Here is a 16,147-nt window from a genome sequence, read left to right as displayed (position 1 = left end):
ATTTTAAATGACATAATAGATACAATTATTGATAAATGGTACAATTTGATAATGATTGAAGGTACAATTCCTTGATAATGATAAATGGTACAATTCCCAAAGAAGATAGACATCATAAACTGTTAAACACCTTAACAGCAAAGAAACAAAGATACATAAAGCAAAATCAGAAGAAATAAAGGGAAAAGAAAAAACACATAATCATAGTGAGACATATTATCATTTCTCTGAGAATATTTTATCAAGTGCAGAAAAAAGAATAGGAAAAGAATAGGAGCATCTTGAATGATGTCATTAATAATTTAAATATAATAGATTTATATTTAATTTATGTTAATCATATCCTACACAAACATATTAAAAATTTTATATCTCATATGTTGTTATTAGATGTCCAGGGGACATTTAGAAAAACTGGCAAAAAGATAAACATTACTAAATTTCAAAAAGTTTATCTGTTTTAAATACAGCAGTGTGTACATGTCCATCCCAGACTCCCTAACTGTCCCTTCCCCCCATTCTTCCTCTCTGGCAAGCGTAAGTTCATTCTTTAAGTCTGTGAGTCTGTTTCTATTTTGTAAGTAAGTTCAAGAAAGACCATATTTTTACTTTTGAATGCAAGCAGGTCTCTGGGGAGGAGAGGTCTTTGCTAGCCACAGTGATCTCTGGGGAGGGGGCAGCGCCAAGCTTTACTACCATGGGGCATCTCCAGAGGCTAGTGTACTGACTGGGTTGGTCAAAAAGTTCAGGTTTTCCATAGTGAATTTTTTTTACAGTTAATACATCCCTAAATGACTCCCAGTGCCTTTGCTCCAGGATCTAGACTGTGCAGAAACATGAGACATTCATGGAGAGTTTTCTATCAACCATCATTTGGCCTAAGCTTCCCCTTAAACTGTATTTTTGTGCTTGGTCTGGCAACCCATGTAATAAAATTGGAACCATATACAAAGAAGATTCACATTGCCCCTGCATAAGGATGACACAAATTGGTGAATCAGTTGATACTTTTGCAGTATGGGGGTAGGGGATTCAGAGGTACAAACTGTTACATATAAAATAAGGTGCAAGGACGGGCTTCCCAGGTGGCACTAGGAGTAAGAACCTGCCTACCAGTGTAGGAGACAGGAGAGACTCAGGTTCGATCCCTGGGTCAGGAAGATCCCCTGAAGAAGGGCATGGCAGCCCACTCCAGTATTCTTGCTTTGAGAATCCTGGTGGCCTACAGTCCTTAGATTCCCAAAGACTTGGACATGACTGAAGTGACTTATCATCAGCTACAACACAGGGAATATGGCCAGTGTTTTATAATAACTATAACTGGACTATAACCTTTAAAAATTGTGAATTAAAAAACCCTCTATTTTCTTAATAGTCATTGTTTAAATAGGATGTAGAGGAAGACTGATTTTCCAGATGAAAGAAAGTTGTGCCCAATGCTTGAAAGACACGTTGTCATTTCTTCTTCATGTTATGTTTCTTTGCAAAGATGGGCAGCCTTTTTCTCATTTGGGCTTGAAAACTCTTTGGCATTATGGTTTCCCATCACTTAGACCACAGCTGACTCAACATAACATCCTCTTCCTTTTATTCTTTCTCAGTATTTTCATAGCGTTCATCTTGGAGGCGTTTTTTGTAGCATATTCGTTAGAAAAGAGCGAAGTGGAAACTGCCATTGAGAAGAAGATTCAGGAGCTTGGAGTGGGGGTCCAAGAGTGAGTAGCAGTTCCTGACACGGCTCGTGGACTTTGGAGGTGGGGTGTTCTTGGCAGGGTCCTGACCACCTTTAACCCCCGAGTCCCATGGCAGCCAGCTGGCTCCTGGGTGCCAGTCCTGAGACCCTCACCGGCTGCACGGGCGGCGTGGGGCCACGGCTGGGAGGACAGAGAGGGGCTCAGCTGAGGGGACTCGGCCGTGTTCACACATGTCTTCCTCCCTGAAGGGAAGAGGTGCAGGACGGGGGGCTCATTGACAACATGGACGCCAAGGACAGTGGCTTCAGTGCGGACGAAGGAGACAACAAAAAGAAGGACTTGAAAGGACTGTACTTCAGAATTGCATCAAAAAGTAAGTTTTAACCCAACCTGAAACTGCCTCTGATCCATCCTTCTCATAGCAGCTGGTGTGGTGTTTCCAGAATGCAAACCTGACCTTCAGGGGCTTTCTGTGGGTCAAGGGTAAAGACCTGCCATGGGCTTGGGGGCCCCATATCTGGTTCCCTTGAGTATCTCAGCCCAGGACCCCCTATGCCTTTGCCCTTCAGCCCTGCTGGCCCTACTTCCTTGGCTCCCCTGCTTCATCCTGCACAGGCCCTTTGCACATGCTGCTCTCTCCCCATGCCCTCACCCCACCCCACCTTGCCTAATCAAGGCCTCTCCACCTACAGGTCTCTGCTCAGGTAGTACTTCCTCGGGGAAGCACCCTGGGCTCCCCAAGAAGTCAGGTGGTCCTGTGAGCTCCCCCAGCTCTCCTCCCCACCTTTTAGCACAGGTCAGTGGCACATTCATTGCTGAGTGACTGCCTGGTCACCATCTGTCTTCTCTGCAGACTCAGAGCTCCACAGGTGCAGGGCTGTATCTTTTTTGCTCTCCATTGTGTCCCCAGGAGATCAGTGGAGAAATAACTCTAGAAAGAATGAAGAGGTGGAGCCAAAGCAAAAACAGTACTCAGTTGTGGATATGACTGGTGATGGAAGTAAAGTGCAATGCTGTAAAGAGCAATATTGCATAGGAAGCTGGAATATTACGTCCATGAATCAAGGCAAATTGGGAGTGGTCAAGCAGGAGATGGCAAGAGTGAACATCGACATTTTAGGAAGCAGCGAACTGAAATGGACTGGAATGGGTGAATTTAACTTAGATGACAATTATATCTACTACTGTGGGCAAAAATCTCTTGGAAGAAATGGAGTAGCCATCGTGGTCAACAAAAGAGTCCAAAATGCAGTACTTGGATGCAATCTCAAAAATGACAGAATGATATTTGTTCGTTTCCAAGGCATACCATTCAGTATCAGAGTAAATCAAGTCTATCCCCTGACCAGCAATGCTGAAGAAGCTGAAGTTGAACAGTTCTGTGAAGACCTACAAGACCTCCTAGAACTAACACCCAAAAAAGATGTCCTTTTCATTATAGGGGAATGGAATGCAAAAGTAGGAAGTCAAGAAATACCTGGAGTAGCAGGCAAATTTGGCCTTGGAGTACAGAATGAAGCAGGGCAAAGGCTAATAGAGTTTTACCAAGAGAATGCACTGGTCATAGCAAATACCCTCTTCCTACAACACAAGAGAAGACTCTACACATGGACCTCATCAGATGGTCAATACCAAAATCAGATTGATTATATTCTTTGCAGCTGAAGATGGAGAAACTCTATACAGTCAGCAAAAACAAGACCAGGAGCTGACTGTGGCTCAGATCATGAACTCCTTATTGCCAAATTCAGACTTAAATTGAAGAAAGTAGGGAAAACCACTAGACCATTCAGGTATGACCTAAGTCAAATCCCTTATGATTATACAGTGGAAGTGACATTAGATTCAAGGGATTAGATCTGATAGAGTCCCTGAAGAACTATGGATGGAGGTTCATGACATTGTACAGGAGGCAGTGATCAAGACCATCCCCAAGAAAAACAAATGCAAAAAGGCAAAATGGTTGTCTGAGGAGGCCTTACAAATAACTGAGAAGAAGAGAAGTGAAATGCCAAGGAGAAAAGGAAAGATATACCCATCTGAATGCAGAGTTCCAAGGAATAGCAAGAGGAGATAAGAAGCCTTCCTCAGTGACCAATGCAAAGAAATAAAGGAAAACAACAGAATGGGAAAGACTAGAGATGTTTTCAAGAAAATTAGAGATACCAAGGGAACATTTCATGCAAAGATGGGCACAATAAAGGACAGAGATGGTATGGACCTAACAGAAGCAGAAGATACTAAGAAGAGGTGGCAAGAATACACAGAAGAAATATACAAAAGAGATCTTCACGACCCAGATAACCATGATGGTGTGATCACTCACCAAGAACCAGACATCCTGGAGTGCAATGTCAAGTGGGCCTTAGGAAGCATGAATAAAGCTAGTGGAGGTGATGAAATTCCAGTTGAGCTATTTCAAATCCTAAAAGATGATGCTGTGAAGGTGCTGCACTCAATATGCCAGCAAATTTGGAAAACTCAGCAGTGGCCACAGGACTGGAAAAGGTCAGTTTTCATTCCAGTCCCAAAAAAAGGCAATGCCAAGGAATGCTCAAACTACCGCCCACTTGCACTCATCTCACATGCTAGTAATGCTCAAAATTCTCCAAGTGAGGCTTCAACAGGATGTGAACTGTGAACTTCCAGATGTTCAAGATGGTTTTAGAAAAGGCAGAGGAACCAGGGATCAAATTGCCAACATATGTTGGATCATTGAAAAAGAAAGAGTTCTAGAAAAATATCTGTTTCTGGCTTATTGAATATGCCAAAGCCTTTGACTGTGGATCACAACAAACTGGAAAATTCTTCAAGAGATAGGAATACCAGACCACCTGACCTGCCTCCTGAGAAATCTGTATGCAGGCCAAGAAGCAATAGTTAGAACTGGACATGGAACAAAAGACTGGTTCCAAATCAGGAAAGGAGTACATCAAGGCTGTATATTGTTACCCTGCTTATTTAACTTATATGCAGAGTACATCATGAGAAATGCTGGGCTGGATGAAGCTGGAATCAAGATTGCTGGGAGAAATATCAATAACCTCAAATATGCAGCTGACACCACCCTTATGGCAGAAAGTGAAGAAGAACTATAGAGCCTCTTGATGAAAGTGAAAGAGGAGAGTGAAAAAGTTGGCTTAAAACTCAACATTCAGAAAACTAAGATCATGGCATCTGGTCCCATCACTTCATGGCAAATAGATGGGGAAACAATGGAAACAGTGAGAGACTTTATTTTCTTGAGCTCCAAAATCACTGCAGATGGTGACTGCAGCCATGAAATGAAAACATGCTTACTCCTTGGAAGGAAAGTTATGACCAACCTAGACAGCTTATTAAATGCAGAGACATTACTTTGACAACAAAGGTCCATCTAGTCAAAGCTATGGTTTTTCCAGTAGTCATGTATGGATGTGAGAGTTGGACTATAAAGAAAGCCAAGCACTGAAGAATGAGGCTTTTGAACTGTGGTGTTGGAGAAGACTCTTGAGAATCCCCTGGACAGCAAGGAGATCCAACTAGTCAATCCTAAAGGAAGTCAGTCCTTAATATTGGAAGGCCTGATGCTGAAGTTGAAACTCCAATACTTTGGCCACCTGATGCGAAGAACTGACTCATTTGAAAAGACCCTGATGCTGGGAAAGATTGAAGGTGGGAGGAGGATGAGATGGTTGGATGGCATCACCTACTCAATGGACATGAGTTTAAGCAAGCTCCGGTAGTTGCTGATGGACAGGGAGGCCTGGTGTGCTGCATTCCATGGGGTTGCAGAGTCAGACACGACTGAGAGACTGAACTGAACTGTATTCCCAGGGCCTCACAATGTGCCTGGGACACGGGGTCATTAACATCAGCTGTTTAATTACTTTACTGATTTGCAGTGAATTATGGATTGACGGAGTAAACCCAAGGGGGCTTCCCTGGTGGCTCAGTGGTGAAGAACCTGCCTGCCAGTGCAAGAGATTTGGGTTTGATCCCTGGGTTGGGAAGATCCCCCTGGAGAAGAAAATGACAACCTGCTCCAGTATTCTTGCCTGGGAAATCCCATGGACAGAGGAGCCTGATGGGCTACAGTTCATGAGGTCACACAGAGTTGATAATACTTGGCAATTAAAGGACAAAATTGAGTGAACCCAAATCTGTCTGAATTCCAGCCAGGGCTTTGGTGGGGACACCGTACCTTGCAATTAGACACAGCACAGCATAGATGCAGGGAGGAGTGGGGCGGGCACGCCACCCCAGAGGTGGTCCTCCTGCCTTCTTCAAGGAGGACCTTCTCCTTGCTCTGCAGAGCCTCCGTGGGGGTTGGGAGCTCCGTGGGAGGGGCTCCAAGGTCCTCCTTCGGGAAAGCCCAGCTCTGAGGGGCCGGGTGCGCCCCTCCTCCCCCACAGTCCGGTTCCATGAGCCCTTTCTCCTTTCTCCCAGAGTACAAGACGGTGGACACTTTGTTACAGCAGATGTTTGAGTCTGAAATAGCTCCAGAGGGTAAAGACCCTTCCTTGAAGGAGATTCTCAGCTTCTCACCCAAGAAGGTCAATTTTGATAACAGCGCCTGATCCCGAGCCTGGAATTGTGAACGACCGGAAACCAAGATAAGCTATCGTCACTGTTCGCGTTTCCTACCTAGAGGTTACTTTCTCAGCCCAGGCTCCCATCTGTGTTTTGATAAGACTGTGAATCGCCCTGCCCATCCTGAGTTGCCGGCTCTGTGTGGTCATGCTTAGAGCTGATCATAGAAGTAAGGAGAGGAAAATCTATAAGGAGTTTATGGAGGGCATTGCTCATACATTTAAGTCCTTTTGATGGATATAGAAAAGATTTCCTTTATTTTTATATGATACTTTGCTGTTTTACTAAATGAATACTGTGCTGTGGTGTTACTGAATGAATTTAAAATACCAAAATATGCTAAAGGAACACGTCCTAGTATGGTAGCTTTTAGATGCGGTGTTTATTCGAAATGAAGAACAATATGAACGTGAAGATCAAATTCTGTCACAATTGCTTCTTTTCAAGGGAGGCTCTCAAAGTTTGTTGAATTAAATTATAGCAAGATTTTGAGTCAGTTGCTCCCTGAGGCCACTTTCCCATTTCAAATCTGTCAATACATCAACCTACTCCTTCTGGGAAATTAAAGGGATTTATTTTATTTAAAGGGCTTCCCTGGTGGCTCGGATGGTAAAGAATCCGCCTGCCAAGCAGGAGACTTGAGTTTGATCCCTGGGTTGGCAAGATCCCCTGGAGGAGGAAATGGCAACCCACTCCAGTATTCTTGCCCAGAGAATCCCGTGGACAGAGGAGCCTGGTGGGCTGCAGATGGAGTCGGAAAAAGTCAGACACGACCGAACGACTAACATTTTTCATTTTATTTAAAACACTTTTAATTGTGGTAAAAAAGACAACATGAAATTTACCATCATAACCATTTCTAAGTGTACAGTTCAGTTGGTTAAGTGCTAGTTGCTCAGTCGTGCCTGACTCTTTGTGACCCCATGGCCTGCAGCCCATCAGGCTCCTCTGCCCATGAGATGTTCCAGGCAAGGATACTGAGTGGGTTGCCATTTCCTTTTCCAGGGGATCTTCCCAACCCAGGGATTGAACCTGGGTCTCCTGCACTGCAGACAGATTCTTTACCGACTGAGCTACAAGGGAAGCCCAAGTAGATATTAAATCTGAACCTTGGTGAATCCAGCCCATACCTGGGCACTTAGGATGAGCTGGGCCCTTGCTCAGCTCGAGACAGGGGGTAAATGGAACCCAGCTCTGTCCCCAGGGAACTCCAGTCTCCATCGATCTCCGTCGGTGAGTTGGAGGTTTCTTTGCCCCCAACACTGCTGTCTGTGGCATCCATCTGTTACCCCCCACCCCCTTTAAGATTTTTTTGTAAGGACCATTTTTAAAGTCTTTATTGTATTTGTTACAATGTTACTGTTTTGTATGTGTTGATTTTTTTGGCCCCCAGGCCTGTGGGATTGGAGAAGGAAATGGCAACCCACTCCAGTGTTCTTGCCTGGAGAATCCCAGGGACTGGGGAGCCTGGTGGGCTGCTGTCTATGGGCTCACACAGTCGGACACGACTGAAGCGACTTAGCAGCAGCAGCAGCAGGCCTGTGGGATCTTAGCCCCCTGACCAGGGATCGAACCCTCGCCCCCTGCACTGGGAGGTGAGATAACCACTGGACCACCAGGGAAGTCCCTCAGTTGCCCTCTGGATGCAGAGCTTTTGTCCTTGTGCAGATAAACCATGTATGTGATCCAGACAACTAATTTATAATGAAATGAAGATAACTGCTACAGTTTGTACCATGAAATGGAGAAAAACAAAAAACCAAAAACCCATCACTACCACCACCACCAAAAACGATCTACTTTCCTAGTGTGTATTTAATAAAATGACTTCTTTATTTCGATGGAGCCTTCCTCCCTGGGGACAAGGCTGCAGCTAGGAAAGCTGACTGTGCAGGTGGTGAGTGGAGTCCTTGGCACAGACTGGGCACCAGATGGGTGGCAGCAACGCTGAGATGACACTGGTCAGGTTGAGGTTGCTGGTGTGAAGGACACAGAGGGTGTCTTGGGTGTGATGGGGCTGAAGATTCAGTAACAGCAAATGGGCTGGCAGGGAGGCAGGACATGTTGACAGGGGCTGGAAGCAGAGGCCAAGGGTCCTCCCTGCCCGAGACAAGAAGGCGCCACAGCTGTTTTCCACAGATGGACTCATTTAGCTCTGAGTTTAGTACAACAGGGGGCTTCCCTGGTGGCTCAGACGGTAAAGAATCTGCCTGCAGTGCAGGAGACCTGGTTTCCATCCCTGGGTCAGGACAATACCTTCGAGAAGGGAATGGCAACCCAGTCCAGTATTCTTGTCTGGAGGATCTCATGGACAGAGGAGCCTGGTAGGCTCCATGTGGTTGCCGAGTTGGACATGACTAACCGACACTTTCACTTTAGTAAAACAGCACCCTTATCTGTTTTAGTCTTGTTTCCACTGCAAACATTTTCAAGAGGAAAGAAAAAAATCCCACAAATGTCTTTATCAGTGCTCAGTTGTTTTGACACTGTGAGTAAATCTAATGTTGTTTTCCTTCTAATTTGAGGATATGTTTAATCAGTCATGTAGGTTATATTATTTTTAAAATAAAAACATATTTGCAGGACTTGCCTGGTGGTCCAGTGGTTGAGACTTCACCTCCTAATGCAGGGGCTGGTCAATGAATGATGTTGGCTGCTGTTATTTCAGAGCTAATTAATGATGTATGGGGTTTATATGACTATTTTCAAGATCTGGCATAGTCTTTTTCACGGTACTTTTAAAAAACAAGACGCTTAAGATTTATCCCTGCATTATTTCCCATGGATAGCAATGAAGAACAGGTACGACAAAGGGCATGTATGCATGCTAATCACTTCAGTTGTGTCCCGTTCTTCGTGACCCCATGGACTGGAGCCGCCAGGCTCCTCTGTCCATGGGATTCTCCAGGCAAGAGTACTGGAGTGGGGCGCCATGCCCTCCTCCAGGGGATCTTCCCGACCCAGGGTTTGAGGCCATCTCTTATGTCTCCTGCACTGGCAGGCGGGTTCTTTACCACTAGCGCCACTTGGGGAGCGATACATATATATACATACACACACACAGTTATATATATAAAGGACATGCATATTTTATTCATAAAAACATGAAGTCCGCTGGATACATTTGGGGAAATTTTGCTTATTTTACGCAAATATAAACCTTTAAATTTGGGTGAAAAAAACCTGACGTGGCTCTTTTCTGGCTTAAAGTAAACAGGTCAGTGTTTTAAGCGCTTTCAGAGCACATCCTTGTGCAGACTGTCCTCGTAAATGCTCGTATCCACCCCAAAAGCCGTGAAATCAGCTGCTAGGCAGGGACCTTATCCTGTTGTGTATTTTATTGAAATATCTGTAACAACTATGTCACATGGATATACTTTGTGGGCTTTTATTTTTAAGAAACATTTACAATAATAGTAAATGTAGACATCGAGGTACTGAGTGAACGGGCAAGTATTTACAAGGTGATCTCCAGGGAGTGTCCATATTTTATTTCCGAGAACGCTTATATTCTAAGAGCAGTACAATTAGCCTGTTACACAGGGTCTTGATCTTGCTGGTATAGTGTTCTTGAAATGTTTTCTTTAGCTTCTGCCTTAACAAATCCAAAGATGGAAGATGATGACAATCGGGTATATTCAACATTATGTGAAAAAATTCATTCCACATGTCCAAGTGAGGAAGCCTGACGAGACAAAGCCATAAAAGAAGGATGAAGTGTAGCCTTCAACACACATGGCAACCCCACTCTTGCATCTGACTTCACTCTCACCTAAAGCCAACTTAATACATCAAGAATGGAAATGTTGGCTCTATTATAACTAAGAGAAAGTAGAGATTCGATTAACTGTCTACACACTTGTTGAACAAAAGTTACGAATGGAGAAACAGAACCGCTTAACTCTCAGTGCTCAGAGGGTCAGGACTATGCTATGTCACCCTGCTTCCCAAGGCATGGATGTTCGTGGCAAAGGTCCATCTTCCACCAGACAGAAGGCAACATCCACTGGAGCACCAACGCTAATACCCACCTTCTGAAAAGACCTTCAGGCTTCCAGATGCCCCCTTCATTTTTCACTTTCATGTAGGTGCCAAAAAGCATGCAGTATATGGTTGCAGCAACTCCAAAGTAATCAATCTATAAAGGAAATACGGGTGTCAACAGGGGCCTCCCGTGCAGCACAGGGAGCTCTGCTCAGTGTCGTGGGCAGCCTGATGGCTGGGGCGTCTGGGGAGAAAGGACACACGTGTATGACCTCCCGTGCAGCACAGGGAACTCTGCTCAGTGTCGTGGGCAGCCTGATGGCTGGGGCGTCTGGGGAGAAAGGACACACGTGTATGTATGGCTGAGTGTCTTCACTGTCCACCTGGAACTATCACCATGTTATTAATTGGCTATACTCCCATATAAAATAAAGTTTTTTAATAAAAGAAAATGAAAATATGGGTATGTATCAATGATTAAAATAGTAATTTACACGTGAGTAAATTATCATGTCTGTCCAAGTTATGCAGCAAATACAATAAATCATAGGAAACAGTAATAGGATTTCAGTTTTAAAGAATTTTGGAAGCCACGTGTCAGCCCTCACACTGACATGCCCTATGAGTGGCCATCTAGGCTTTGCTGGAGGCTTCCACAGACGGCAGGTCACCCCCTCTGCACCCCGACGGAACATCTCAGAAGTTCTGTTCTTCTTGGGCCACCGTGTCGTTCACTCTGTCATGAGGCCAGAGCGGTGTTAACCCCGTGGATGCGCCCCTCCTCCCCAGGGGCTAGCTGTTGTTTCTGAGCTGCACCCCAAGCCCCACGAAGTCTGGCGTGCCTACGACTGAAAACAGCTCTGCAGTGTGGTCTGTCTCCAGGGCTAGAAGAGGACTGCTGCTGCTAAGTCACTTCAGTCGTGTCCGACTCTGTGCGACCCCACAGACGGCAGCCCACCAGGCTCCCCTGTCCCTGGGATTCTCCAGGCAAGAACGCTGGAGTGGGTTGCCATTTCCTTCTCCAGTGCATGAAAGTGAAAAGTGAAAGTGAAGTCGCTCAGTCATGTCTGACCCTCAGCAACCCCATAGACTGCAGCCTCCCAGGCTCCTCCGTCCATGGGGTTTTCCAGGCAGGAGTACTGAAGTGGGGTGCCATTGCCTTCTCCAAGAACAGGACTACACCAGCTCAAACTACCTGGATGCCCAAATTCACGTTGAGACTGCAGTGAACCTAATACAGGAAAGGTTCCACATCTCTAGTTCTCTACCTGGTAGTTCCATGGCTTGTTACTGAGCATCTCAATACACTGGAAACCAGAAGTTTCACACTTTCCTGTAAATGCAGTTCCTTTGGGAAAAAGTTTCATGTCTATACTCTGACCCAGGTCAATCAGGACCAAGCCGTTAGATAAGTCATCATCTTTGTTGTCTTGTTCCAAAAATCTGTGTTAAACACAAACAAGCACCAGGCTGTGTAAGCAAAGAAAATAAAAGGCTGCTGGGGGGAGATGGTCAGAGAAGTACCCGTTCCAAGTGCAACACTTGCCTGTTTCCGAGTATGAAATTATCTGGCTTGATGTCTCCGTGGATGATTTCACAGTCATGGACTTGCTGGATCATGCAGAGCATTCTGATAGCAAAAGCGAGGACTAGTGCCTGAGGCATCACTTTTTCAGGGGTATTTTTATAGAGATTAATGGCATTCTAGAAACAATGGACAGTGGAATGTCCTGAGTTGGCTGCCCATGATTAATGAAATTTCAAACCAAGAGCTTTGCCCCACCCACCACTCCAATAAAAGCTTCAAGTGCAAAAAGGGATGTGCAAAGCAAAAAAGGTACTTCATGCTTGTGTCATCAAAGCATCACACTTACTAATAATGTGCCATAACTGTAGAGGTCTCCTACTAACACGCTGCCATTCTGGAACAGGTGGGCTGAATAAAATTTGATAAACATGTGTTGCATACTTGGCTTTAGTCTTTCCATCAGCTGGGTCCCAATGTAGAATTCCCAGAGGTTGGGAGGCTTCTGGACCTGCAAAACAGGTAATGTAACATTCACATCCAGCTCATCATGTTCTGTAAAATGACTGCAAGAAAGCAACTTCATCCAAAAAAAGGGGGGGGGGCATGGAGTAGAAAGGTATGACAAGCTATGAATTGCTGCTGCAGTATGGGGATTGCTCCAAGATAATTTTAGCGGCAAGGCAGTTCTGAATCCCTGTGGGATAGTTTTGTTTCCTAAGTGCGGACAACATATCTAAATGAAACCATTACTATCTTTTTTTAAAAGACAATTTCTTTTAATATTTATTTGGCTATGCTGGGTCTTAGATTCAGCATGCAGAGTCTTAGTTGTGGCATGTGGGGTCCAGTTCCCTGACCAGGGCTTGAATGCAGGTATCCTGATTGCAATTTGATTTCAAAAAAGGAAAGATTTATCCATTTGAATGCAGAGTTTTAAACAATAGCAAGGAGAGATAAGAAAGCCCTCCTCAGGGATCAATGCAAAGAAACAGGAAAACAACAGAATGGGTAAGACTAGAGATTGCTTCAAGAAAATTAGAGATACCAAGGGAACATTTCATGCAAAGATGTGCACAATAAAGGACAGAAATGGTATGGACCTAAGAGAAGCATTAGATATTAAGAAGAGGTGGCAAGAATACACAGAAGAACTATACAGAAAAGATCTCCACAACCCAGATGACCACGATGGTGTGATCACTCACCTAGAAACAGACATCCTGGAGTGCAATGTCAAGTGAGCCTTAAGAAGTATCACGACGAACAAAGCTAGTGAGGTGATGGAATTCCAGTTGAGCTATTTCAAATGCTAAAAGATGATGCTGTAAAGGTGCTGCACTCAATACGCCAGGATATTTGGAAAACTCAGCAGTGGCCAAAGGACTGGAAAAGGTCAGTTTTCATTCCAATCCAAAGAAAGGCAGTGCCAAAAGTGTTCAAACTACCGCACAATTGCACTCATCTCACACGCTAGCAAAGTAATGCTCAAAATTCTCCAAGCCAGGCTTCAACACGACATGAACCAAGAATTTCCAGATATTCAAGCTGGGTTTAGAAAAGGCAGAGGAACCAGAGATCAAATTGCCAACATCTGCTGGATCACTGAAAAAGCAAGAGAGTTCCAGAAAAACATCTACTTCTGCTTTATTGACTACACCAAAGCCTTTGACTGTGTGGATCACAACAAACTGGGAAATTCTGAAAGAGATGGGAATACCAGACCACCTGACCTGCCTCCTGAGAAATCTGTATGCAGGTCAAGAAGCAACAATTAGAACTGGATATGGAACAACAGACTGGTTCCAAATTGGGAAAGGAGTATGTCAAGGCTGTATATTGTGACCCTGCTTATTTAACTTACATGCAGAGTACATCATGTGAAATGCCAGATTGGATGAAACACAAGCTGGAATCAAGACTGCTGGGAGAAATATCCATAACCTCAGATATACTGATGACACCACTCTTACGGCAGAAAGTGAAGACGAACGAACTAAAGAGCCTCTTGATGAAAGTGAAAGTGGAGAATGAAAAAGTTGGCTTAAAGCTCAACATTCAGAAAACTAAGATCTTGGCATCTGGTCCCATCACTTCATAGCAAATAGATGGGGAAACAATGTTAACAGTGACAGACTTTATTTTCTTGGGCTCCAAAATCACTGCAGATGGTGACTGCAGCCATGAATTTAAAAGACACTTGCTCCTTGGAAAAATAACTATGAATAACTATGACCAACGTAGATAGTGTATTAATAATCAGAGACATTACTTGACTGACAAAGGTCCGTCTAGTCAAAGCTATGGTTTTTCCAGTAGTCATATATGGATGTGAGTGTTTGACCATAAAGAATGCTGAAGACCAAAGAATTGATGCTTTCGTACTGTGGTGTTGGAGAAGACTCTTGAGAGTCCCTTGCACTGCAAGGAGATCAAACCAATCGATCCTAAAGGAAATCAGTTCTGCAATATTCATTGAAAGGACTGATGCTGAAGCTGAAGCTCCAATAATTTGGCCACTTGATGTGAAGAGCTGACTCACTGGAAAAGACCTGATGCTGGGAAAGATTGAAGCCGGGAGGAGAAGGGGACGAGAGAGGATGAGATGGTTGGGATGGCATCACTGACTCAATGGACATGAGTTTGAGTAAGCTTCAGGAGTTGGTGATGGACAGAGAGGCCTAGCGTGCTGTACTCCATGGGGTTGCAAAAAGTTGGACACGACTGAGTGACTGAACTGGAATTGGAACTGTGTTGGGAGTGGGGAATTTTAGCGTCTGAACCATCAGGGAAGTCCATGAAACCACCACTGTCTTAAAAAGAGAATGGCAATCTCAAGTTCTAAAATTCATTTCTATATTGTTCAGATCATTTACCTTCAAAGCAAATTTCTCCTTATTTTTGCTGTTGTTCACATCTCCATGGGTAACTTCATAGACTTGGGCGAAAGCCCCTTGTCCAATAAAGTGATCAACGTAGACGAGCAAAGAACCTGAGGAGAGAGAGAAGTCAAAGTAAAAACAAAGAAGCAGCTCAAAGCACTAAAGACTATCAGAATAAAGTATTTGTCAATTCTTCTTGGGCTTGAGTTGCTTTAATAAATAAACGTGGGTACAGCTCCCTTAGGTAGTGTTTGGCCAGTCTTCCATGGAGTGACGGGGGAGCCAGGGCAGCATGGCCGGGGCCCAGGCCCGTCCCCGAGCAGGCGGCCTCGGGCAGCCATCCTCGTCACCCGTGCTCTCGTGTCTAAAGGGGAGATACCTGTGCTGCCTAGTTGGCAAGACTGTTGTGATATCAAAGAAGACGTAAACATCATCTGCAAAGCGCTAAACAAAGGTCTAATGTGCCTATGAAAAATGCAAGCGTTTTAACATCAGAATAAAAGGGACAGGGCATAATTGTACGGGTATTTCTAACAGGTAATTTAAAAATTTTATTGCAGTAAACCTTCTGTATTAGAAGTTTTTTATTGATAGAAACGTTGCAAAGATAGTAGAGTTTCTGTTTGTTCTGCATCCAGTTTCCCTTTTGTTAACTTTTACATAACCAAGGTACACTGGTAACAAATAAGAACCAAGACTGGTAGGTGACTGTTACCTAGCTCCACACTTTTTTCAGATTTCACTAGTCCTCCCCTAATGTTCTAGGGCATATTCAAGTCTCCTCGGCCTCTACTAGGCTGTGACAGTTCCTGACTTTCTGTTTCTGACAGCTGTGGCAGCTCCATGGAGCACTTGTCTGATGAGCTGTAGAATGCCTCTCATCTGGATTTGTTTTGATATTTTTTAGTGACACTGGAGTTATTCGTTTTGGGAGAAAGACCACAGAGGTCAAGTTGTAATAGATTATTAAAAAAAAAAAATCACATGTTTAAAATCAAATATAAAAAAGTCGCTTTCTGGTTTCTAGCTGGCATATAAGGAGTTTGGAAGGCATCAGTGTATGAGTCAAAGAACAGAGCATCAAAATAGTGACGAGAAACACTGACAGACTTCCAAGGAGAACAGATTACTTCACTATCATAGTTGGCGATTTCTACATCCCTCTGTCAGCAACTGACAAAGCCAACAGGCAGAAAATCAGAAAGGGCATGGCTGACACGAACAGCACCACCAATCAACTGGATCTAATAGACATTTACGAAATAATCTAACAACAGCAAAATGTACATTCTTTTCAAGCTTACATGGAATAGTCACCAATAAAGATCACGTTCTGGGTCATAAAATACAATTAAAAAAAAGAAATCATACACTCATGGAATTAAACTAGTAATCAATAACAGAAGGAGAGCTGGAGAGCCCTCAAACACTTGCAGCTAAAATAACACATTCTGATACACACATTGAAATTGTGAGATGCATGAAATGCA

General features: G+C 44.1%; 2 protein-coding genes and 1 non-coding gene across 5 annotated transcripts in view; 2 read left to right on the top strand and 1 right to left on the bottom strand.

Annotated features, from left to right (window-relative positions):
- The window catches only part of LOC133256654 (two pore channel protein 2-like), a 56,605-nt gene extending 46,967 nt beyond the window's left edge, over positions 1 to 9,638 (top strand). Inside the window, exons 17-19 of the mRNA XM_061431458.1 lie at positions 1,602 to 1,715; positions 1,943 to 2,067; positions 6,123 to 9,638. Coding sequence (XP_061287442.1) covers positions 1,602 to 1,715; positions 1,943 to 2,067; positions 6,123 to 6,253 — 370 coding nt within the window. The 3' untranslated portion in view covers positions 6,254 to 9,638. The remainder of the gene's footprint in view (positions 1 to 1,601; positions 1,716 to 1,942; positions 2,068 to 6,122) is intronic.
- LOC133257863 (U6 spliceosomal RNA) lies at positions 906 to 1,012 on the top strand. The gene has a single exon (XR_009739724.1). It is a non-coding gene; the product is annotated as a U6 spliceosomal RNA (small nuclear RNA).
- The window catches only part of BUB1 (BUB1 mitotic checkpoint serine/threonine kinase), a 32,736-nt gene continuing 26,218 nt past the window's right edge, over positions 9,630 to 16,147 (bottom strand). For all 3 annotated transcript variants that reach the window (XM_061431455.1, XM_061431456.1, XM_061431457.1), the window contains exons 20-25: positions 14,652 to 14,767; positions 12,125 to 12,286; positions 11,797 to 11,954; positions 11,519 to 11,693; positions 10,298 to 10,404; positions 9,630 to 9,951 (exon numbers count right to left, since the gene is read on the bottom strand). In XM_061431455.1, the coding sequence (XP_061287439.1) occupies positions 9,756 to 9,951; positions 10,298 to 10,404; positions 11,519 to 11,693; positions 11,797 to 11,954; positions 12,125 to 12,286; positions 14,652 to 14,767 (914 nt within the window). In that variant the 3' untranslated portion in view covers positions 9,630 to 9,755. The remainder of the gene's footprint in view (positions 9,952 to 10,297; positions 10,405 to 11,518; positions 11,694 to 11,796; positions 11,955 to 12,124; positions 12,287 to 14,651; positions 14,768 to 16,147) is intronic.

This window comes from Bos javanicus, chromosome 11 (assembly GCF_032452875.1).
Source record: "Bos javanicus breed banteng chromosome 11, ARS-OSU_banteng_1.0, whole genome shotgun sequence".
NCBI classification, from domain to species: domain Eukaryota; kingdom Metazoa; phylum Chordata; class Mammalia; order Artiodactyla; family Bovidae; genus Bos; species Bos javanicus.
Note: the sequence above shows the minus strand (reverse complement) of the source record. Positions and strands in the feature narration are given on the sequence as shown.